The sequence below is a fragment of the Gallinula chloropus genome, assembly GCF_964237585.1.
Source record: "Gallinula chloropus genome assembly, chromosome: 2".
NCBI lineage: Eukaryota > Metazoa > Chordata > Aves > Gruiformes > Rallidae > Gallinula > Gallinula chloropus.
Window position 1 is genome coordinate 88,650,676 of NC_140086.1, and position 23,304 is coordinate 88,673,979.

Consider the following 23,304-nt stretch of genomic DNA (forward strand, 5'->3'; position numbering starts at 1 on the left):
AGAATTGACGACAAATAAATTGAAGACACTGAAATCCACAATTTCCCTTAAAATCCTACAGATTTTCTGTCTTGCAGAAGATTGCCTTCACTATAAAGCTCTGTTAATTCTGAGGAATAACTGCGGGGTCTCTGTAATCTGTTACTCTGCCCTTCCATCATCCCTTTTCAAGGGAACGTATGAGAGAGGAACAAATTCCACGTAACAGTCATCCTTAATCAGGGAGATATTTCAGTGATCTCCGCTTCCCTCCACTTCTTGACCTCGTCCTTTGTTGTACTCTGGTCTTCCACGCGTAACCAACTTCAGAAGTGTCCCCCTTTGGTTTTTTTTACGTGTCACTCTTTCGCCTGGGATGCACTGGGAGTGGTCAGCTGTGCCTGCGTGCATAGTGACTGACAGAGGGTGGATTTCCACTGAAGCACAGTCTTGGAGCATGGAGGTCTCTAAGGCATTTTGGGGCAGGGGGGCGGGGGGGAGAGGGAAGTCTTACATGAAAGTGTAGCAAAGAACAGGAAAGACAGGAATTATTGCAAAAGGAATGCAGGAGTGAGAGGAGAGGATTTTATTAAAGTTAAGTTCAAGCTTTTATATACATTCAATGTTTCTAATATGTTTCTTAATAAATGTATTATCAACTATCGTTATGCCTAATGCAGCCACAATACTGTACTAGTCTGCAGTCAGGATGGGAAAACTCCGTTAGCTCTTTAATAAAATAAAATCATCGACAGTCATCACGACTTTCCTTTTTGCCTGGTATTAACTAATACACTGGGAAGTCCAGTGAGTAGACACAACAGAACACAAAATCCTCAGTATTTATGTAAATGTGTATCATGTGTCGTCTTCATATTATTTCTAAAGCAGCTTTAAAAAACTTTTGCCATCGGAAGGTATTAAAAAATAAAATCCATTCAAATTATCCTGGTAGTATAGCAGCACTGGAATTGATAGTTACTCTTTTACTACTTTTGACAATGTAAACCTTTAATAAAATAAACAATATTGAAACAATTTGAGGTCTAATAGTTTGTGAACTTCAATGGGTGTATGGGCACAAATCGAAACGAAGACTAGATTGTTAAATGAAACATTAGCTCGATACCAGCCAATTCCAGTTTTGAAATTGGCTGCAGACAACTCCAGCTTGGAAGCTGAAAAAAAACCCAAAGCCCACACTCCATCCACAATATTCAGTTGCTCCCAATTCGAGTATTTTTTTCCGACGAATCCTACACAAGCATGCCCACTTCTGACAAACACTCTAAAAACATTGCAGGTGCTTTTCGTTTGACGGTGGGATTTCTCATTTTTCTTTCATCAAGCACAGTCTAGATCACATTTTTGTGTTCTTAGAAGCATTTCCTTTCTATGTTTCTATAACATCAAAAGTAATTTCAAATTCGAAATGTAAGCTTGCTCCATCTTTGCTCATACATAGTGTAGGCGCCACAACTAAATAGCAGTAAAAATGCTGAGATGTACAACTCTTAAAACAAACAAACGAACGAAAAAGCAGCTTTGAAGACACAACATCAACTACAGCCTTAACATTGAACATATTACATTCCCAAGTTAATGGAGAGCTCTTGCATATAATGCCACTAAGTTATTCGACTGAAATCTTGAGGTTGAACCTACAGTTTATTCACTGTATTCTTTTCACCCTTAGAGCACTTATATATTGTAAGGTACATTTTTGTCCAGAGCTTTGCAACCTTTTCTTTTCACGCCTGGACATCCATTTACCCACAAATCCCAGATTCCAAAAGTTTCATAGAAAAAAATAGCGGGCTTGACTTAAACATTTGAAGCTGGGCATTCCCATGCCTCGGAGCAGCCCACGGGACACGCTTCAAACTCTTCGGCCTGGTTGGGGCTCCTGCCCCCTCCGAGCGCACAGAAAGCCCCACTTTAAAATGCATTGACACATCTGGTTTCGTAACACAAGTTTCTGTTTATAAAACTGTATACGGAGTACTCTGCATTAGTTTTACTCGAGTTGCATTCTGTAACATGTGCTGATGACTTCACACATTCCCCCCCCCGCTCCTTTTCCTCCACCCTGTTTTTCGCTCGAAGCGACGGTAGGTGCCTGTGCGATCGAGGTGTCAAAGAGTCTCTGTCCAGAGAGAGGGTTTGGAGTTTCTTCGTCATCTTTTCTCCTGTAGACAGTCTAAGCAAATTATCAGCATGAAATAATTTTGAGGGCGAGGGGCAGGAGGATAAAGCTCACTTTCTTTTCCTGTTATGAAAATGAACTTGATTTTGGTGTCCAGTTTGATAAACAAGGATAGTCAGAGCTAATCTGTAACTCAGCCGAGGTCTGCTTCTTGCCAAATAAAATTAAGATCTTTTTCAACTTTCAGGGATTTAGAGACCACATCTAATTGGCTTCAACCCCCTGGAGGAACTCAGTAAGTAAACAGGATTAGTTGCAGATATGAGCCCACTAAAGTGGGACACAGGTCAGGTCTTCAGACTCCAGCTCTGCTCTGTCGAAGCAGGCACTTAAGGTCTCCTGATGTTTCTGTGTCAGTAGCCGCAAAAAACGTTTCACTGCTGAGAAAAATCATTGGAACGGTGAATTTCCTGCAAGCCCCAAAGCTTTAACTTCACACTTCTATTGGAACTAAAAAAAAAAAAAGGAAAAAAGGAAAGGAGACGTATCTGAGGTGACATGTATTAGCGTATTATGATTATGATGTGATGGCACAACTGATAACTTGAAAACGCATGTTTACAAGGCATAGGCAATCAGATTTCCAACTGTTCTCCCGTAGGGATAGCCAGGTGTCCTCCAAGAAATTTCTGTCTTGACTCCCCGTGTGTACCATGTTGAATCGTTTACTCCATCAGTTCTTGCCAGCAGGACAGGGTGAGAGCTTTGTTCGTGCTGACCTTGTCTCTCGGATCCCTCCCAGCCATCCAGAAAACGCCAAGAAAATCAACACAATTACGCGCCTTTAGCAGCTCAAGTAACTGCCCTCGTTAAGTGTAAGCAGGTAGGTCTTTGTCAGTATATTTGCTCTTCAGAGATAAAATAATCCAGCCAGCTGCATTAATTAAAAAAGAAAAAGAACCTAAAAGACCTTGGGGCTCATTAAAGTTAAGAATAACAACATGACGTGATGACAGATACAACTTGCAGAGTTTCTGAAAATAGCAGGTTAAAATGTAAATATCTTTTAATAAATAATTTTCCTGCAATGTAAAAATAAATGATATTTCCTTTGGCAGTAATAGCTGATTTAAATCTTTAGCTGGGATGTTGTTTTGCTCATAAAATATCATTGTGCTACAGAAAAAAAATATTATTTTGTTGTTTTGAAAGACTTTTGTAATCCATGATAAACTGGGTGACTCTATTTATGTCCAAGATAAGCGCCAAGAGTGATGCAAGCTCCCACCAGAACCAGACTCAGGATAGTCTTCAGAGAGATCCAGGAGAAATCGAACAAAGGCCTCATACTGTTGCCATACAACTCCACGAAGGCATCCTAGAAAGGGAAATAAAGGAATATCAGAATCACAGTAACATCTTCAGAGAGGGAGGGCAGCTTCTTCATGCTCAATGGTCATCCAGCACAACCCCCCTCCCCAGACCTACTGAAATAACGACCTGAGAGCTGCATTTTTGTGGAGTGCTTAGCACAAAGTTCTCCTGCTTATTTCTTTATAAATTCTGCTGTAATTACTTATAGTCATGACTTCTGCTTTCAGCATGCCCAGTCTAACTGAAAACACAGGAGCACTTTTCAATACGAGTACCATTTTGGCTCCTGAATGTTGTACATGCAAGCATACACAAAGGAGGTAAGCGGACCTTCATTCTCCAAACCTTTCATGGGACATGGAGCTGGGTGGCCTTGCTGAAAATACAGAAGTATTTCTTTGATTCCCCTGGGATGAGTTCAGAAGAATACTTGTAGTAGTCACAGGTATTTCTCCTGTATGAGCTAAAGCAGTTAGTGTTGTGTTACACCTTTGACGGTCTTTCATGTCTGTCACCAAAAGGATTGACACCTTGGTCCTTTGCTCCTGCTAATTGTACCTTGGATGTAGCAGTGATATGGCTGTGGGGTCTGCTAGGCCAACCAGCTGATCTAATAGAAGAGCAACCCAACTGTGCCTGAAAAAATTATCTGTCTTTCCATGGGATCGTCTTGTCAGTCTGACTTGCCCTCCAGCTTATAGCCAAGACTCTCAGCTTGAGGAAGAGGCGAGTAAGCATAGAGAGATGCCGCTTCTCAGGGCTGCCTGCAAGTCACCTGGTGTGAGGTGTAGGGGAAGTCCTCTCCCTCAGGCCAGCCCAAGCCACCCTGGGTTTCTCCTTTGAGCTGCAGTCCTCCACCTATGGAGAACTCTTTGATAAAGCTGCTCTGGGCAAGCCTGGAGGTCTGTGTAGGCACCAAATGGGAAGGCTGTTGAAGTAGTGAAGATAAAGTTGCTGTGACTCATAAATACAGTGGAATTTGCCTGGACTAGTGATCATTTTGGTGATACCCTGTGCATATTGCCTTTCTTTCAACCTGCAATTCCTAACAAACATGCAGCTTCAGAGCATTCCTGAGAGATAAGTAAATCATCCCATGTGGCACAACAGCAATAGACACTGAAGCTGAACGACTTCTAAACTATGACAAAACCGATAGCATCATTTAGGATAACTCTTCTGTTGCGCAGCCAAGGGAGGATTGCTCCCAAACTACTGAGATAAACTCATGAAACAGCTAACAAGGGGGCTTCCATCTCAACTTCTCTGACTCTGGGCTTCTCATTTTATGTAGAAAACATTCTCTATTTATGGTATAGTGCCTTTAGCTGTTTTGTAATGGTAATATATAACGAGGTAATCCACCTTCTAAAAATGCCCATGTCTCACGCATTACAGCAGGAATTAAGGAAAGCAGCATCTCTGCTGCTATTAGAAACCTTCCAGCCAAGTGAACTCTCCACAAATTGTGTACATTAATTTACCTTCCATCTCTGAGCATCCCTAGTTGTCATCAGACTAAGAACGTCTGTGGTTTTACCACGAGAGGGCGCGTAAGGGTTTTTTAACTATTTTGCCATTTTGACTCCCATTCACTGGGCACTGAACAAGACCCAAATAAATAATAGATATTTATTTCCGAAATACCTATGTACGGTAATTAACATCGGTGCCTGTTGTAGGTACAAGTGGATGTGTCAATAACAGAATAGCTACAGGCTTCGGGCAACTGACTGACCTACAAATACGTTTTTCTCCTGCAATTTCTCAACGGTTATTTCTCCAGGCAATCGTTTTCAAACTTGGGTTTCCAAAGATATATTCTTAAGTGAAAGCAGCTTAACCTTTTTTGGGGGAATGTTTTAATGCAAACTCTTAATTCCAGAGGAAAATTTGGCAACTTTTGCTTAGCTGCCTGGTTTTTGAAATGGACATTTGCAAACTTTGGCCTTAATATATTTTCTGCTGTGCTATTGCAAAGCTGAAAAAGCAAACTCAGTTTGCTGTGCAGCTCTTTGGAAAGCTGCTTTTATTTCTCCTTAAGGCTATGAAGTAACACAATATCCTAAAATGTTACAGACTGGGCTAAATCCTGTTGTCGCCAGTGCAGACTCACTGACTTCCATGGGAGCTTTGTCTGTGTAAGGAGTTCAAGATCAGGCCTTATAAAAATACAACAAGGGTAAAGTTCGATACTTGCTGATATTATTATTATGGGTGAAAAAGAAAGGAAATGAAAAGAAAAAAAAAAGCCAACCAAAAAACCCCATGGAAATGCAAGCCACATGAAAGCATTTTAACGTTCAGATTTCCATGGTTTCTTACTGTGGGCAAGGTCTCACTTCTGTATATTCATGAAAGCTGTTGCATACACAGTATCAATGTCAAAATGAGCATATTTCATGTCTCATTCCTATCCCAGTTTAGGAAGGTTCCTTCTGGTTTGTCTGGGAAATCATTTCTAAAGATTCAGTAGAGCTCCTGGTACTGGGTTTGAAAACGGACAGAAGGTTATGGCAAAACTTGAAGACAAGGCAAAAATATGGCATAACCTATGGCTCAAAAGAGGAATGTTAACAAAAAATGTGCAGCATGCAGTACTTTTTCACCCGAGATTATTACAACAATAACATGAACCCAACCTAATGGTGTCTGCACTATATATTACAAGTAGCTCTTTATGATCGTTCCCCCTCCCCTTCTCAAACATCCTGATTAGGCCTATTTCCGAAGCTTGTTTGAACAGCCTGTCACTATTTGTTTAAGTTTCAAACCTGTTTTAAATAAACACATGTCCATTTTATGTACTAAAACAAGGGGGGGGGGGGGGGAACGGGAAGGGGGAGGGATGTATGACCCGTTGCTGCTAACTAGTTTAGCACAAAGAGAACCCTAAACAGAACCTCAACTGCTTCATAAGGTTTGTCTCCTTCTGTAAACCCATGTAGCTGTCACTGGATTTTTGTCACCTAAACCAGTCTGTTTAAAGTACGAGAATCTTTGCTAAAACAAATAAGATTAGGAAGATTGCTTGAAACACTTGATATCCTCTGAAAAGCACTCTTTATACAGAAAGCAAGGGTCCCCTTGGCAAATAGACTGAGGCAAGTTCTGGCTTGGTCAAACTTTCTGGAAGTCTTACACAACTGGAAAGAAAATGGTTGTAGACCTTGCTTTTAAGACCTACCTATTCAAAATTTTATGGGAAGTTCTACCCTGGAAGTAAAATTCTATCAGGGCAGTTAAAAAGCATATGGAAAGGAACTCTTCTTTCAGCTCTGTAAATTTTTTAAAAAGTCATTTCTTCAGAAGTTTTTATTAAGCCAAATCAGCCCAATGTCAACCAACCCAACACCAGCTGGTGTACAGTGCAACTTCAGGTTGGCTGTTTCCGTGAAGGAAGAAAGGTGGCAGCAAGGAAGGGAAAGATGCTCTGCCAAAGCTCCTCTTAGCACCAAAGCACCAAAGCCAGATGCCTGCCTCAACTACCCGACTGATTGGCAGGCCAGGAAGATCACCCCGAGGGCACCTCCCACTGCCTTCTATACATGGGAAAAGCATAGGGGGTGTTCCTGGCTAGAGTTCCCGGGATTTGCAGGGAGCTCCGGGCAAAAGTGGAGTTTGTCCCTCTCGGAGGATTAAGAGGCATAACAATGCACCAAGTCAGGGCAGTGTCAAAACGAAGCATCCGGATCACACTGCCCGGCTCTTCTGCTGGCCCAAATTCGGCAGCCCCGATCCAAGAAACAAATGTCATCTTTAATTACACAGGCGTTCTGTGCTTGCGCGTCAAGCCCAGTTTGCTCAGCCTCCGTCCTCTTCCAGCTCAGCCTTCACCCCTGCTTGAGAGGCCAGGCGCAGCTTCTCGGCCACAGAGAAGTGCGTACTTCCCATAGGCTGAGCCTGGCAGAGCATTATGGACCCAAGGGCTCCTGACTGAAAATTCGGGGAGGGAGAAAGCAGTTTCAGCCTGGTGCTTCTGACTCAGGGGGCAGCAGGGAGAGCAAACACGAGGAAGTAAAGGCTTCCTTTTTCTACCTGAATCAAACAGCTGGTGAGGAAGTGACTTTATTTCCCTCGTTATCATTGGGTTGGCAGGATATCCTCTTGAGCCACATTGTACTGAATGAAGAGCCAGCGAGGCTTCCATTTTACTGAACGGGAATTGCCTCGGGGCTGTTTTACGATGCCCTCTCCCTGACTCCAAAACAAACAAACAAACACAGGCTGGCTCCCGGCTTTTGAAGAAACTCGCGCAGGCCCGAACAAGGCGGCTGTGCCACCTGGTACAGGGCAGGAGAGGGAAGGCCGTAAGCTCCCATGCCAAGGTTTAGCAGCTAAATGACTTCTCCCTCACCCCTGCCTCCACAGAAATGACATAAATTCTCATAAAAGCTTATGTTCCCGAATGGTAACTCATTTCAGAAAGAGTTTGCAGAGGGAGGGAGGGAGTGAGTAGACAGAGCTGGTTAAATCGTCCCATGTTTTCTGTGCAGTGAAACCTCATTAAAATGTCATCTTGAAGCTAACGAGAAAAGTTCTTGGAACACAGAAAATAGACAAATCTGTAGCTGTTCTTTTCCCAAAGAGTTTATGGGTCTTTTATGCAAGCCTAAGTCGTGAGTGCATGCAAATAAGGACAGCTCAGACCTTGACCGTGTTGTGCCGAGGTGTGGTGTTTCGTGAGGTCGGTATCTTTAGAAAGGCCGGTATCTTTTTAAGCCTGGGAGTGCCGAGATGTTGGCAGCCCAGCCAGGTGCATGTTATCAAATTATAATGGAAAGGAAAAGAAGGTGTTACCAAAAAAGCCCTGCTGCCCACAGGTGGGGGACCTGCCTGGGGAGTGGCTTTGCCATGTCCACCTCTAATCAAACCCTCATCCAGATTTTTCTTCCCGCCACCCTCCCCCATCCCCCCCTTCACCTTTAGATCTATTCTGAACTCTCTGTTTCCACAATGCCCAATATAGTCTTAGCTCTGCAGCTGATGTTTTAGTTGCTGGCTGCATGACCTTTTTTTTCCTCCAGTGATATCTGAGGTTTCTGATTTTGGCTAAAACTGGTTCTCATCACAGTGGCCTTGCCTAACCTCTCCATTCCTTGTCCTCACTATCGATTTGTATAAATTCTTGCACCGGTGAGCATGAGGTCTCGGAGGCTCATCCTGCAGGTCCTAGTATTGCCAGGCTCTCACTGAAGTCTGTGTGAATTGAAATCAGTGGAAATTCTATTTGCATATGGCTGACTAAACATGGCACTTAGATGGACATCTAAGGAGCAGGGATTAATTGCGGTAAGGTTTTGTGATAACAAAACCTGATGCATATGCTTAGAAATACATAAATGTGAGTGGTTATAATAACGGGGATGGCTACTCCTCTTGTCTGCACTCCCAGAGGGTGACCCTGCTTGGCAGGCAGATTTCCTCTGGACCTCTGTGAGATGAAGGATTTAGCCTTGGTGTAGGCTTTGAGGAACAGTCAAACCATCCCTTTAAACACAGAATCGGTAAGGTGTTGATCATTCAGCTTGCATGGAAATCTATGCCATGTTCAGACTGGGCTGCATTCTTATTAAACCAAGTCAGCATGAGAAATGTTTCACTAATTTAGTCTTGGCATCTCTACTTAATTCACTTAGACATGGCTCTGCAATATGCAAAAGCCCAGACCTAGTGAAGGCTGACTTGTTTTCTTATTCCTGGAAAGGCCCACACTAAAATGAGGTATTTCTGGCAGCAGCGGAACAGCTGTAATGTCACTACAGAAACTAGCTGGTGGTATTTAATGGGTGCCACTTCTGAGGGAGCAATATTAGTATTAATGAGAGACAGAAGGCAAGAAGGCCTTCTGGACAAACTTCTCAACATTCAAACAACAGAGTCAAAGAGGCTCTACTCGATCCTTCACAGTTTTCTTTCAGATCTTTTGTGGGCTGATAATCCTATTCAACTAATGTGCTGCTTGCTTGCATCAATATTTAGCAGTCTTTGCCTTTTTTTCCCAAAGCTGCCCTAGTTAGGTAGAGAGAGAGAGAAGCTTCATGTAACTTGCACCAAAAAAACAAACATGTCTCTGCAGACGTTTTCACAAATCTCAGTCACACCAAGAACTGTTCAGTGTTAGGCCACCGCCTACAACTCAAATTTACCAAACCCTCTCTAGAGCGTTTACATTCACATACAACCATGGGTGTTACCATATACCTATTTATGGATTTGTGGAACACTTTGGAGGATAGAACAAGTGTCAGAGGATTGCTGGAGGGACCCAACTCATCCCATAACATCACTTTTACACCTGCATCCTCTGAAAAGAAGCTAGATGCATTCGGGACCCCTGTCAAATCTTCAGAATGGCTTTAAAATAATGATTAAATGGGTCTGAATGACAATGCAGGCCCATTTCTCTCAAAAACTTGTCTAATTTCTCCATCTTGCTTGCAACTTACTTTCAATATGAGTGCCTTTACACTGGAAATAGCCTACCTAATTTAAAAACTTCAATCTGAAGATTTGGGTGCAGCGGGTACACCGTTAGTAAAGGGAAATGTGAACACATCCCCATTTATGTTCCCTGCCTGCTCCAGCTGCCTGTGCTGTTCTTGGGCCGCCACAAAAGAGTTAAATCACGTAACAGCCTGAGAAGCGGGAACTGAAAGTAGCTGCTTGTAGAAATGCTCAAAGTGCTGCGGAATGGTGTTTGTCTTCAAGGCCGGGGAGGGTTTTATTTAACAAGCGTGTCCAGCTGTGCCAGGCTCGAGGCACAGGTATTAGCAGAGGTAGAGAGGGGAAAGCAAGGCAGCAAGACTGCCTGTTAGTCTGGTGAGGAGAGCCTGGCTGGGAGAAACCTTGGCCAGAAAAGGCAGAGCACACGTGTGAACGAGAAGGATGAAATCGAACCAGTCTGAGCAGGTTGTCCTGTTGGCTGAACCACGAGGGACCAGTCATGCATTTTTCTGCTGCTTGTTTTAACATCCCTCAGGGAAACACTCCATCCCGTGTTTGTTGTCTCAACACTCAGTTCTGATCCAAATCCCTTTGGCTTGACTTAACTTGCGCTTGGCACTGAGCAAGAGCAGCACCGAGCCGGAGTGGTGGCCGTGGTGCTCCTTGGCGCTCCAGCAGCAACAGTTCATGCCCAGCCTCCAGCACTTTCTGCAGAAATGCCCCCTGCTCCTCACATGACTCGAAGCAGGCTCTCAGTTTTCCTAAAGCAGCTGGTTTACACAGCTAACATTATGATAAAGTCAGCTCACAATAAATCAGCAATTTAATGAGTAAGCGCAAGAAAAGCTCATGCCGTAGACTTCAGTGGACGGTTACACTTCTACCGGCAGCCACCTGGAAAATATGAATTTGCGCATGTGTTTTCTTTGGCAGCCCACACCTCATTAGCAGCCCAAACCATTTCTGCTCACCTGTAAAAGCCTTATTTGAGGCAGAGAAGAGGCAGCATTTTTTGGTCGCTGCTTTCTCCTGCCATTTCCTAGAGTTGGCCCTTGGGTGCCGAACTCCAGCGGGTACTGCGTGCCTGTATTAGCTGCAAGGGAGGCAGACATGTCCTGACGGAACAAGCTGCAAGAGCCCTCTTTTCCAACACGGTGCCCACAAAAGTGGAGGCCTCTCGGTGGCTTGCTCCATGTTTTCATCATTTCACAGCTGGGTGATAATGGGAAATTAAAAGAAGGGGAAGTTCCTCATCTGCATCTGCTGGAAAGAGATTGGTTTTGGTTTGGGTGCCTCCCCTCCTCTCCTCTTTCTTATCCTGTCTGTCCTGTTCATCACTTGCACAAAAGCGCAGGGCCTGGGAGACAAGTGGAGGGTGAAGGAGCAGGCCAAGAAATTAGGAGAGTCTGTGTAGGCTGAGGCGAGTGGGAACTTAGGGACTGTCTAAATAAGACAGGTGAAAACTGCCTGTTGCCACAATAAACTGCATCCCACTTTTAAGCCAAGGTAGCTTTAGGACTTGCCTTGCCTTACTGGTGACTCCTAGTTTAGCGTTGGCTGGTAAACTTTGAGTTTTTGGGTTCAGGACATCCTTTGGCAAATGTTATCAGGTAAGAGCTAACAGGGACCATATGAAAAAAACAAGGCAGCGTCAGAATGCAAGGATACAATTCACAAGCAGACTGAAGGGCTCTGTTTTGTTATTCAAAACAGCTCAAATTCATTTGCATACACAGTTGTAATCCATTAACTATGGCCATTAGATTTGCTCAAATGCCACCACGCAAAACCAAAATATGAAGACTTAATAAAATGCAAACCATGCCTGCTCCTGCACCACCAAACCCAACACCAAACTAAATAGCAGGCATTCTGCAGAAGTGGGATCTTCTCCCATCCAAAAGCAAGTATCACTGGGATTTTTGAAAGCAACACATCTCCTGCCTCTATATATATATATATATATATATATATACACTTTAAATCCTCTATAAAAAGAAACAATGTCTTGCTGATACAAGAAAGAGCACAAGTTTTGCATGTCTCCTTTTTAGCAGGAAGCTTTAAAAATGAAAAATGTAAGAGACTAGCAGCAGGAGAAAGAGTTATTTCAGGAGCTTTACTGGTGTCATTGTTCTAGCCAAATCCCTTGATGGAGACATGGCTTATACCAGCTGCAGGAGTCTGCCAGGATGGGTGAAGTACCTCCCAAACAATGTGAGTTACACTGGCAAAAGGACTTCTCTACTTGGTGTAAGTCTACGTAAGTCTACATAGTGGGGAGAGGAATCATGCCAAAATAGTTATCTGTGTAGGCTAGGGATGTGATTTTTTCCCCATGAGATAGTTATGCTGGCCAGACTTTGTCATGTAGACCCTAGGAACTCTTATTTGCAAAATAAGGCTGTAATTTATTTTAACCAGATGTTCAGCGCTGATCTGTGCCTGTGCATTCGCAGCGCGCTCCAAGTAAACGTTACTGCGAAGGACATATACCTTGGACACCCGTGAGGTTTTAAAAACATAATGCTGGAACTTTGAGGCAGTGATGGGCTGTTCTTTCCTTGGGGTGGTGACGATTAGTTCCCAATGAAGGAAGCTGGTGTTTTGAATACTGAGTTTTTCTCCTATCCCTGCAGGTCCTGTAAGGCAGAAGCCTCAGATCTCCCAGGTATCAGACATTGGCATCAATTGCTGGAGCAAGTCATGCAGATCCTTACAATTTAATGGTTGCTGTGATCAGAGGGTGAGAGCTGAGGTGACCCAGGATCTCTTTTTTCAGCAAAGAGCAGGAGGTCTGAATGCCAGTCCTCTGGAAAAAAACCCCACCAGATCCCTCGTCCTTTTTCTTCTGTGCCTGGTGTCCTTGAGAAAAGGCTGGGGGGCTGGTTCTGCTGCAGGACAATGACCATCAGAGTGGTCACACAGCTGTCACTGGAGCCTGAAGTACCTACCACTATCAACAAATTATACACACACATCCTTGGGAACAGCAGAAATACAGCCTAGCCTGCATTCCTATGGCCAGTCATTCAAAACAGAAACTAAGGGATTTGGTTAACTGTTGCTTTTTTTTTGTTGTTTTTTTAATAAGCCTGCATGTCCTTGCAGATCATTCGCAGAGGGCTAAGCATTCATATTTCCTGTTGACATCCTTTGAAAGGGAGAATGCCAATGGAAGTGGGATCTTTTAATGAACAATTTATGTGGACAGCAAGTCAGATGAAAATTCATGAAGGATTTAAATTTATCATTGTGACCTTGAACTAACAGCACGAGGAAGGAGACGGCTGTTAACTTAGGCAGGAAAGATTGGTAATTGCTTCATGTGTTGGAGTTTCTAAGTGAGCAGAAATTCCATGAAAAATTTCAGATACTTAAAGGAAAGAATAAAAAAACAAAATCGGGAATGTCAGCCAAGAAAAAAACCAACAGTCTATTACCTATGAAATCAGTGCTTGAAAGCTTTCCCACTTTCTAGAATAAATAAGACCCCACAGATCAGGAACTGTGGATCAAAATCAATATAAAGTCCTAAACTTTGCAATTTACTTTTAATATTTGTAAGTGCAGGCAGGTCGACAGGGCAGAGTGCAGCTCTACAGAGAGGAAGAGAGTGCTGACCTTGTGCTGAATGAGTCAGCTCAGGGGCAAGCACAGGGGTGCAAGCACTGCAGGTATATTAGGGCCGTTCTCGCAGAGGGCTAACTGTCCCTGCTGAGAAACTAGTGCAGCCCTTTAAAGGCAGCTCCAGTATCCCTGTGCGGTGCTGCAAGGATACCTGTGTCCTGTAGATGTGCCCTGAGGCACCAGTGGAGAAAAAATGATGGATCCTGCTGTGCACAGAGAGTCTCATGGCAATTCCTTCCCCGTACAGCAACATGCGCTGTGACACTTGTGCCAGCAGCCACTGCTGACAGACCAGTCTGTCTTGCCCAGTCACTTCAATGTAGCCTCGAGAATTTCATTAAAGCATTAATCTGCAATTAAAGAGCTGCCCTTGCTTAAGAGCCAGTGGAGGTGCTTACAGGAGCTGAGGGATTCACTCGTGGTAGAAGGAGAGGGGCTAGATCTGGAAGCTGGTGCAGCAATCATGTAGAGGATGACCATGTGTAACTCCTGTGTGCAACCACCTTCTTCAGGTGATGACCTGTGTCCATCTTGATGCTCTTTCCATTGGAGTTCTGCCATTACTGTCAACCTGCTTTTTCTCCCCCACATCTCCCATCACCAGTGTCTGCTGCCCCTACCACCGAGCTTTGCGTCAACAGGGGCTTCTTGCCGCAGGGGTAACTCTCAGATGGCAATTTATGGCTGAAATCTAACGTATAAGTGACATAACCCACCCTGGAGCTGCCTTCAGCACCTCCTATAATTAACTGTTGCTGCTATAAGTTTAGACAAACCCAGGAAATCACATGCAAAATTCTGTCTGATTTGCTATCTAATCTTCTTCTATCTAGGTTCCTATACCACACACATTGCTGTGGTATCTGAGCATCTTGGTGCCTGGATGCAATTCAGTTAAACCCTTTTCAAGCTAGCAGTCTAGGCTGCAGTCCTGACACCGCTCCTACACGCAGCCAACTGTTTTGCTATGAGCAAACTGTGAAGAAGCTTCTTCAAAGGCTCCCTGAACGTACCAGCTTCTGTCGTCTTCCTTTCCCAGATAATGCAAGGTTGGGAAACTTGCCAAGCATCATGCTAAACCGAAAGAGACATTCAAATTGCAGTGAGTACAGGAGCCAAGGGAGCCCGGACTGCCAGAATGTTATTGTAGCATTCTCAAGAAGCTCATGGCATTAAGACTTCATTTTGTTGTGTGCCTGTCTGTCTGTCTAGGAGATGCTCCACTGGAGGCCAGAAAGTCATTGCTTCCTCAATATTAAATACAAGTGTCTCAACCAACTCCAAACCATTTGTTTGCTTCAAACTTTCGAGTCGGTTTTCTTTCTTTTTCTTTTAAGATTGGAGGTGTCTGATCCTGTGGCTGATGTTGCTTGAAACAGAACTTCTGCTTTCAAGAGGATTTTAGATATACCCTTTTCTGATGACCGCAAGAACACAGAAAGGGATCAGCAGTAAGAAAGGTGATGAAAAGAAGCTTTATTATTTCTGGATGTGAAATACTAGATACGGGTTTGATTGATTTAGGCCCAAGTAAGGGAAGAGAAAAGTTCAGAACTTATCTTCATTTTAACAGTAAAGAAGCAATCCTCCCCCCAACCCCCAGGAGGAACCATTTATACTGATATCAAAGTGTATTCTGACTCATTAACTGAAATATGTTGTGCTGGTGGAAGACAGTTATATCAGCAAGATTTTGTCTGCATAAGGCTTTGCACCAGTATAATTTATATCCATTTTAAAAAAGAAAAAAGAAGACAGATGCATAACCAACATGGGTGTACAGCAGAGTACAAACAAGGCATGAAACATGGGGGGAGATTTGCAGGCCAATGTTTTGGGCTGTTTTATTTTTACAAATTTCTTGTTTAGAAGTTCCTGTATGTCTATAATGAGATCAGTTAAAACAAAAAAACCCCAAACCCAAGCCCCAACAATCTAGAGCAACACAAACATCAGGAAAGTAAAAGAAAACCAAAGCCCCTTCCTTTTTTTGGGTATTTATTCCCACAGCTTTAGCCATAGAGTTGGGGGGGTGGGAGAGGAAGGAGTGAACTGAGCCTGTGATCACAGCATTAAGCTGATTTGACTATTAGAAAAGTTTAATTTAAATGTTCCCCACGGGGTTTCTGGTATTTATTTCCTTATTTACTTCTTGAGCCTACTTAATACTTTGACCTGAAGGAAGAAAGCTTTGCACACGCAAGAAGAATAAAGGTTCAAATTAGTTAAAGATGAAACAAATCTATCAATCCATTAAAGCCCAATGTTCTCAGTGATACTATCATATATTAAACTGTTAATATGCTTGAAGTGCAGAAAAAAGACATTTTCACCACTGGTTACACATGGCTTTTGAAGAAAAAGTACATTGCTCCTTTGCATCCTTTTTGTCTAACATCTGTCCCATCCAAATGGCCTTCCTATATATGTAACAACCGTGGGAGGGTTAGTGAGTCTCTTGTCATGTCTGCCTCACCCTGTGCATTGGTTTTAGTCTAATTCTGCCATGTTTGTTCACCCCCAAATTGCACCTCATTCATTCCCTGGGGTGGTTTTTTTCATGCTTTGTTGATGTACTTGCTTTCCTTCAGCTATTCCTTGTGCAATTCCTTCTTTCCATGGCTGTGTGACCTCCTTTCAATCGCTGCCTCTGTGCCTGCTGTTCATTTTCACGCACGCAGGACACAAGTTACACCTTTCCTTGCCTTGTATATTGCTTCTCCCTGAAGCTGGCAGGGACGAATCCGTGATTGCCACTGCGCCAGCTAATCGCGCCTGAGCTGTGGTCCCAGCAGGTTTTTGCTGCAGCTGGCTGCCACAGCGCTGAGCGCAGCCTAAGTGGATGCAATTGCCAAGTCACCGTGGGCCTCGTGCCAAGGGGACTCTTCAAGGTTGTGCTGTGACACAGGGGCAGCGTGCAGTGCGGCCTAGCCCTGCCAAGCACGCGGTGAGGCTCCGATGGCCGCTTTGTGGCTCGAATAAACCTGAGCTGAAGCGGTGTTCCCCTCCAAGCAAGCACGGTTGGGTAGGAGTGTTCGAAACAAGGCCTGGTACAAACCCGGGTTGCGTCCAGGTGCAAAGCCAACATTTCAGCAGTGCTCAGAAAGCAGGAATAGCTGGGCACGCTACAGCTGCAGTTCAACACTGCTCAGTGAATCCCAGTATACGGAAGGTGCAGTGTAAATGTGTGTTTTATCAAGAAACTGGTAGCTGCTGAGCGATACGAGAAGCTCTCTGAAGACTTCCAGGATCCCAGGAGGACGAGCAGCTCATAAAGCTGCGTTTAGTACTTCTCCTCTGGCCAATTTTTAAGGGTAGATTTAGGAAGAGAAAGATGCTCTTTGTTGGATTTTTTAGATACTGAAATACACACTCATGTCATAGTTTTGAAAGAAAAAAGAACAGAATCACCTTGAAGAGATGAAAGGTATGATCCATGAACATAGGAACCACTATCTCGACTTAGCCTTGTGGTCCTCCTAGACATTAAGATTTAACGAGTCAGCTACAACCTGCCGGCGATTAAGACCCAAGCTAAGACTAGCTTCTTCCTGTTCTGTGTTACTTTTCCAAGGTGCTGTCACATCAGGTGTCAAGAAATCTCCATTCTAATCTGTGTGTCTTCTGATCTATTTTGCCAGGGGAGTTGCCAAAGTCCCTATTGCCACAATTTTGTTACCTGTTCTTTTGAGTTCAACACTGCTCACTCCTCACTCTTCTTTTTCTTAAGCTAGGTATTAGCAACAAAGACCTATGAATGTCTTTGCTTTCCAGAAGTCGTTAAAATGCTTTGGGATTTCTAGTTTAGCATTTATTTGTTTGTCTTTAGAGATTTAGTTGCGTAGCCCTTCCCACTTAAAATTCAGCTAAATAATGTTCACGTTATCCTTCTGTACTGCTGTATCTTCTCTGCCTCTGTGGCCCACTCTTTCTTTCCCAAACTGTTTGCAGGTAGATAATGATGTTCTTCTACTACATCTCTGTGTTGCCTGTTATTACTGAAATCATCCTCCCTGGCAAAATACTCTGATTGTTCTTTTGCTTTTAAGCTTCCTACATTTGTCTAAATGCTTACACTTATTCAACTCCTTTTTCTGATACCTTCCCAGTTTTACTGAATTCCCTTTTATGCGTTTACCAAAATTACAACTCTCTGATGGTCGCAATTGGCATCATGTTCTCTGAATTCACAAGATGCTGCCATATATACAGATGTTTTTAATAGATGTATCTGACTAATATGTTCCCCAGCTCCTCATAACTTCTGGCTTATTTGCAGGATCTACTTCTGTTCTGATCCTCTCCATTTTCTAGGCCCTCCTTTCCCCAGAAGGTTTCCTCTCTCTCTGTCTGACAAACTAAAATACCTTCTTGCACAGTCTTTTCTGGCCACACTCAGAACTGGCCCCATCAGACTTGCATCTGAAACTGGGAACAACTGCGTCAAAGCCATTAGCCTTGTCTTGGACCCTTAGTTTTCTATCTAGCCAAGTGATGTTCGTTCCCAGGCAGTCTCTCTCACTGGTAAGAAAAGCTCATCCGGTGTCTCATGATGTCTGGTAAGAAAAGCTTATCCAGTGTCTCATGATGTCCAGTGTTTTGGCTGAAATTAAGAAGCTTGCTGAGTTCATGTTCCTCACAACTGCATTCCTGGGGGCAACCTAGGGGGGGCTATCTTGCCAGTCTCATTCTGACTGGTGGCAAAAGCCACCTTCAGTTGCAAAGAATCGCGTTTTCTGCCAGAGAAGGGTTATCCGACCCTCCGCTCTGCAAGCATCAGGCTGCCTTATTAAAATACAGCATTGACCAGCCTGTGCCTAGGAGCTACCTTTCCCCTCCCTCATGACCTTTCAGCTTGTGAGCTTCCCCAATTTCTCACAGACATTTGTGGGATTTCAGAACATTTGAAAGTAAAGAAGCAGAAGCTTTGTAAGATCAAGAGTCCTTAACAGGAGGTAAGATATTCTAACCAGTTCCCTAATCAAAATAAGAGCTACTATCTTTTTATCTAGGTGCTTAAGTTTTAATAAAATGGTGGGGTTTTGGTTGGGCAAATAACTGTTAGTCCTGTATTGCCCAAAGGAGTTGTTTCTCATTCTGACTATTATGTATCCCGTTTCCCTAAATCTTAAAAAGAAAATGCTTTCAAGTTAGATCCCTAAACACACAAGTAGGTGTCTAAATGAATAAACTGAGTTTCACAGCAGGGACCTCCTGCCTTGGTTGTCTGGAGTTAAGTAGGAGTCAAGAAAGTCATGGGCCAAGCTGCAGAGCTACAGCTTGAATGGGGACAGGAGAGTTACATTCCTGGTCCCATTTCTAAAATTTTAATAAGATGCATTAACAGTCATTGCCTTGATAACAACATCATTAAAATTGCTTGGATTTAAACAAGCCTTTTCTGAAAATTGTCTCTGAATTTTCTGCACTATTTATTTGACAGAGATGAGATTGGAGAAATGAGACTATAAGCACAGAAAAAAATTTTCAATAGGGACAGCACTAGAACTACCCAGAAGAGTAAGTAACCCACCAATGGAACAAGGAGTCCACTGAAGAATGAGTGACAGGGAGACAGAACGTAGGTATGGAGAGTCAGCGCTCCCGGCCTTCATCATGCCAGAAGTAGAGGGATTTCAATACATGAGGAATGACAGGAAATTCACAGCTGGTAAGAGGATGTACTTTTGCATAGGATCCACAATTAGACCATTTAATTATTTAAATTATTTAAATGAGGTGATTGCTACAGGATGCTGAAAGGTGAATTTAGCAAGCTTCAGAGAATAATGAAATATTTCTGTAGTAAGCAAAAGCTGTTAACAGTTATTCCAAAATAACAGTGGTGGTGGTAGTAGTGGTAGTAGTAATAGTAGTAGTAATAATAATAAAGATGATGATGGAGGCCTTATGCTTGAAGGATTAAATAAATCTCTGAATTCTTGGGATTAGTGTGAGATCTTCACAGGAACTATTATGCAGGGCAGGGAGACGGATGAGAAAGAGAACAGATTATCCTAAATCCACCTCTTGTGGCCTTTCTTTGCTTTCATCTGAAGCAGGTGGTGCTGAGCACAGATACAGTCTGTGCTGGATGGATCATTATTTTGGTGCAGAAAGACTTTTTTTACTATCTGTGTATTAGCTGAGGGAGTTTTATGTCCTTCTGTGTTTTATAAAGATTTTTTTCTAAATTTCCCAATGTTCATCTAAGAAAAAAAAGACTTGAGACTTGAGATTGAGACAAACCCCTAAAAACCTAAAATATGTACAGAAATTTTTAAAAATGTGCAGCATAGTACCTTTGACTTAAGAAAAAATATGTCTTTTTATTTGGAAAACTAACATGACTATATAGTATTAAAAAAATAAAATGCTGGACATTAAATGCTAGTCAGAATGAAAGGTTAAGAAAAGCAGTTCGAGACAGATTTTAAAAATGGGCAAGCTCTTTAATCTTATAAGGAGCCTTGTCATAAAATATACATTGAAAACTAAAAAATAAACAGAATGAGATTTTTCTTTTGTCCATGTGCTCTAATCCAAATGGAAGGAATAGTAATTAAATATAATAATGACAGCAACCTAAAGAGAAGAGGCTATATTAAATAAATAAATAAATAAATAGATGAAAATAGCCATGTTCCAAATTTAGCTGAAACTAAAGATAAATGCTGCTGATAATACTGAATTTAAACCTCTGCCAGGGTATCAAATGCTACTGTCCACACATAGGGCTGCCTTCGCTCCTTTGTCTCTCTACAGACAAGTGTGAGGGTTAGTTGTGGGGGTTTTTTTTAATTTAATTAATTACAACTGGGGAGCGGGGTCTCCCTGGCTGCTCTGAGGACCATCTTTTGCTACCTGGAAAGCCATCCCTGTGCTGCAACGGGGATGGGGGGTGCTGCTGGAAGAGGGAAGGCCACAAGGTGTGGCTGATGGCCCTGAGGCAGCTAAGACTCCAACAAGCCTTCAGATAGGCAAGTCAACCCTGTGGCTGGACCAAGGGGCAGAGAGGCAGCCTGAGTGCAGGTGTCCTCACGGAGGAACACCCATTGGAGCAGGGCCTCAGGCTGTCTCTCTGCACAGTGATGGCGCTGCAGAAGGTAAGAAACCCACGTCAAAGTCTGCAAGGCTGCATCAGTCTTTGCTTCTTCTCTACTCTCCCTAGAGGACTCCTCGGTTTATTTTTATTTTTCAGCCTTCCTTGAATCTCTTTCATTTCCTCCCCTCCTTAATTATACATCACTGCATTAGGTATTTTTAGATAGAAGTGCATGGATATTTTTAATGGCATCAAGTCTTTTAAAACTGCATTCACAGAAGAGAATACAGTCTATAGTGTATTGTGTAGTGTGCCATGAGTAACCTAGTGGTGTCTTTCTCACGGTCAGCCATGCTTCCCAAACTCCCACCCCCCACCCCCCACCGAGCACTTTCACTCACCTCTTTTCAGACCACTAACCAACCACTGTCAATCACCCTTCATGACCCATCCCACCACTTTCGCTCTCAGTCATTTGCCCACTGTTGTGACTCTCTCAGGATATACCTCACCAAACCATCGCAGCCGCCCACCCCTTCTTACTCACCTCCTGAACCCTTTCCTGGGGGCAGGGGTATTCAACAGCAGCTCAGCTAGAGCTGTACCGTGCAGAAATTCAAAGCAAGAGTGAGAGGAGGTAACTGAGTGATATGGACACCAGGTGGGAAATTCCTTAGTCAGAAGATTTAACAGGTATGACTGTCTCAGAGGGATTGGAGAGTGCGGGAAACTCATCTGCTTGAAGCACTTCTGCAATGCAACAACTACACCCAGAGGCAGATCCCCTTAGATTCAGTAAATACAGTGATGGAGAGAGAGATAAACTCTTCCAGAAGGTGATTCAGAGAAGAAGCAGTCTAATGTGGCTATCCCCGAATTGCCATCCAGAGAAACCTATCCCCTCTCTGTTAAGTATGTAGAAGTCCTTGCCTACATAACCAAGGGCTACAGCAGCTGTGGAGGAAGGATCTCTTGCAGTGGGAAATCAGGAGTGGCCCTGTGTGTGCCTAGAGCTGGAAAGTCCCACACAAAGAGGTTCTCCATGCCTGTTCAGCTCAAGGATAGATATCCTTCTCTCTGTTACTCTTGGAGAAAGGGCCATGGTATTGCCTTTTGGGAATTGGGTGTCACAGCAAGGCAGCTTTAGCTGTACTTATCTCTAGTGGGTTTGTATTTCTGCATTAGCTTGCTGCAGTAAGCTGCCATTTGCATTTGTGCCTTGCTTCAGGTTTTGAATGGAAAATGACAACGACAAGTCTCAGCTGCTCTTCAACCCAAACACTGCTTATCTTTTCTTTCAGCCTACTGTTGAATGAAATACCATTTCAAGCTAAGCCAGGCACTATTTGACAAACAATAGATATCTCTCCACACCTGTCAAGTTAAAGAGTAACGGGAAGGTACTATATTTGGATCTATTATCTTTCACAAGTATGATGCAGAATCCAAACATACTGCTCTCTGTAAATAAATCTAAAGGCTAAACTTTGGAGATATATGCATATGTATACCGTATACATATGTATATTACATGTATGTGCACATGTACATCAATACATGTGTGCATATCTACAATGCTGAATGGTTCGAACAACTAAGTGAAAAATCAAGACCCATGTAGAGAAATTAAATGTAGCGTTTTGCTACTGTTTTCCCAGTTAATGACCGTCCTTTAAAACAGTCTGGTTCATTAGTAGCATCCACCATCGGCTGTTTGCAGATGCAGCATGTCCACCTTGGACACTGTAAAGGCTGAGTGCGAGATGCTGCACTTTTCCTTAAGCACCCTGTTTCCTCCACAGCCTGGAGGTCAGCAGAAAGAGTTCCCCTGTCTTCATTTGACTTTGGTCAGGTCCTCTACGTGATGAACGAAACTTTCCCACAGTTCAGCAAAAAATTCTCCCACCTGTGAAAACGGCCCCAGAGGCAAGTTCGTTGTGTTGCCAGGTGGGGTACGAGGGCAGTGTCTGCAGAGAGACCAGGCCGATCCCAGAGGAGAACGGTCTGGACCATGCACTGAGGGTTTTGAATATGAGCTGCACTTAACCCAAATCTCCTGCTGCTGCAGGCGGCCGCAGAGGTGTAGTTACCCTTCCATGATTCTTCCTATCTTTACAGACATCACAGAGGCACCACGCATTACATGGGTTTCTTCGAGTTTTCCACTCGGGACCCCCAGCCACTGAACAGCCAACCTCACCCCAGCTAGCAGATGCCTGTGTGAGATCTTACAGTTCTTGTCCTTCACAAATGCTTCTTCGCCCTGCCTAGGGTCAGTGAAATCCCCCTGCTGTGAAGCAAAGAACAGTAGCAGCATTTCCTATGTCCCGGCGTTCCCTAGGCTGATGAAACGCTCAGTATATATTAAGAATATAAGTGCACTCAGTCCATTCACAACACACGAGTGCATGATTCAATTAACTAATGCGATTCATATTTCATTAGGACAGAAGCTGTTTGTGACCTTAAACGGACAACAACTTCATGACAGCATTGCAGAATTTTAATTAGATAGGAAAATAACAAAGGCAAACGAAACAGAGGGAAAACGCGCTGCCTGGCAGAATTGTTCCAAAGAACTGAAAAACAAAAGACACGGTTGTTCTGCTAGGTCCTTCTCCTCCTTCCCCCTTACTAACGATGCAGAGAACAAAACATTATTGCCTTTCTTGGCCTCTGATTA

General features: G+C 43.3%; 1 protein-coding gene across 1 annotated transcript in view; it reads right to left on the reverse strand.

Annotated features, from left to right (window-relative positions):
* Positions 1-3,368: 3,368 nt before the first annotated feature.
* The window catches only part of BCL2 (BCL2 apoptosis regulator), a gene marked incomplete at both ends in the record, with an annotated part of 89,346 nt that continues 69,410 nt past the window's right edge, over positions 3,369-23,304 (reverse strand). The window contains one exon of the mRNA XM_084259989.1: positions 3,369-3,503. Within this exon, the coding sequence (XP_084116115.1) occupies positions 3,369-3,503 (135 nt within the window). The remainder of the gene's footprint in view (positions 3,504-23,304) is intronic.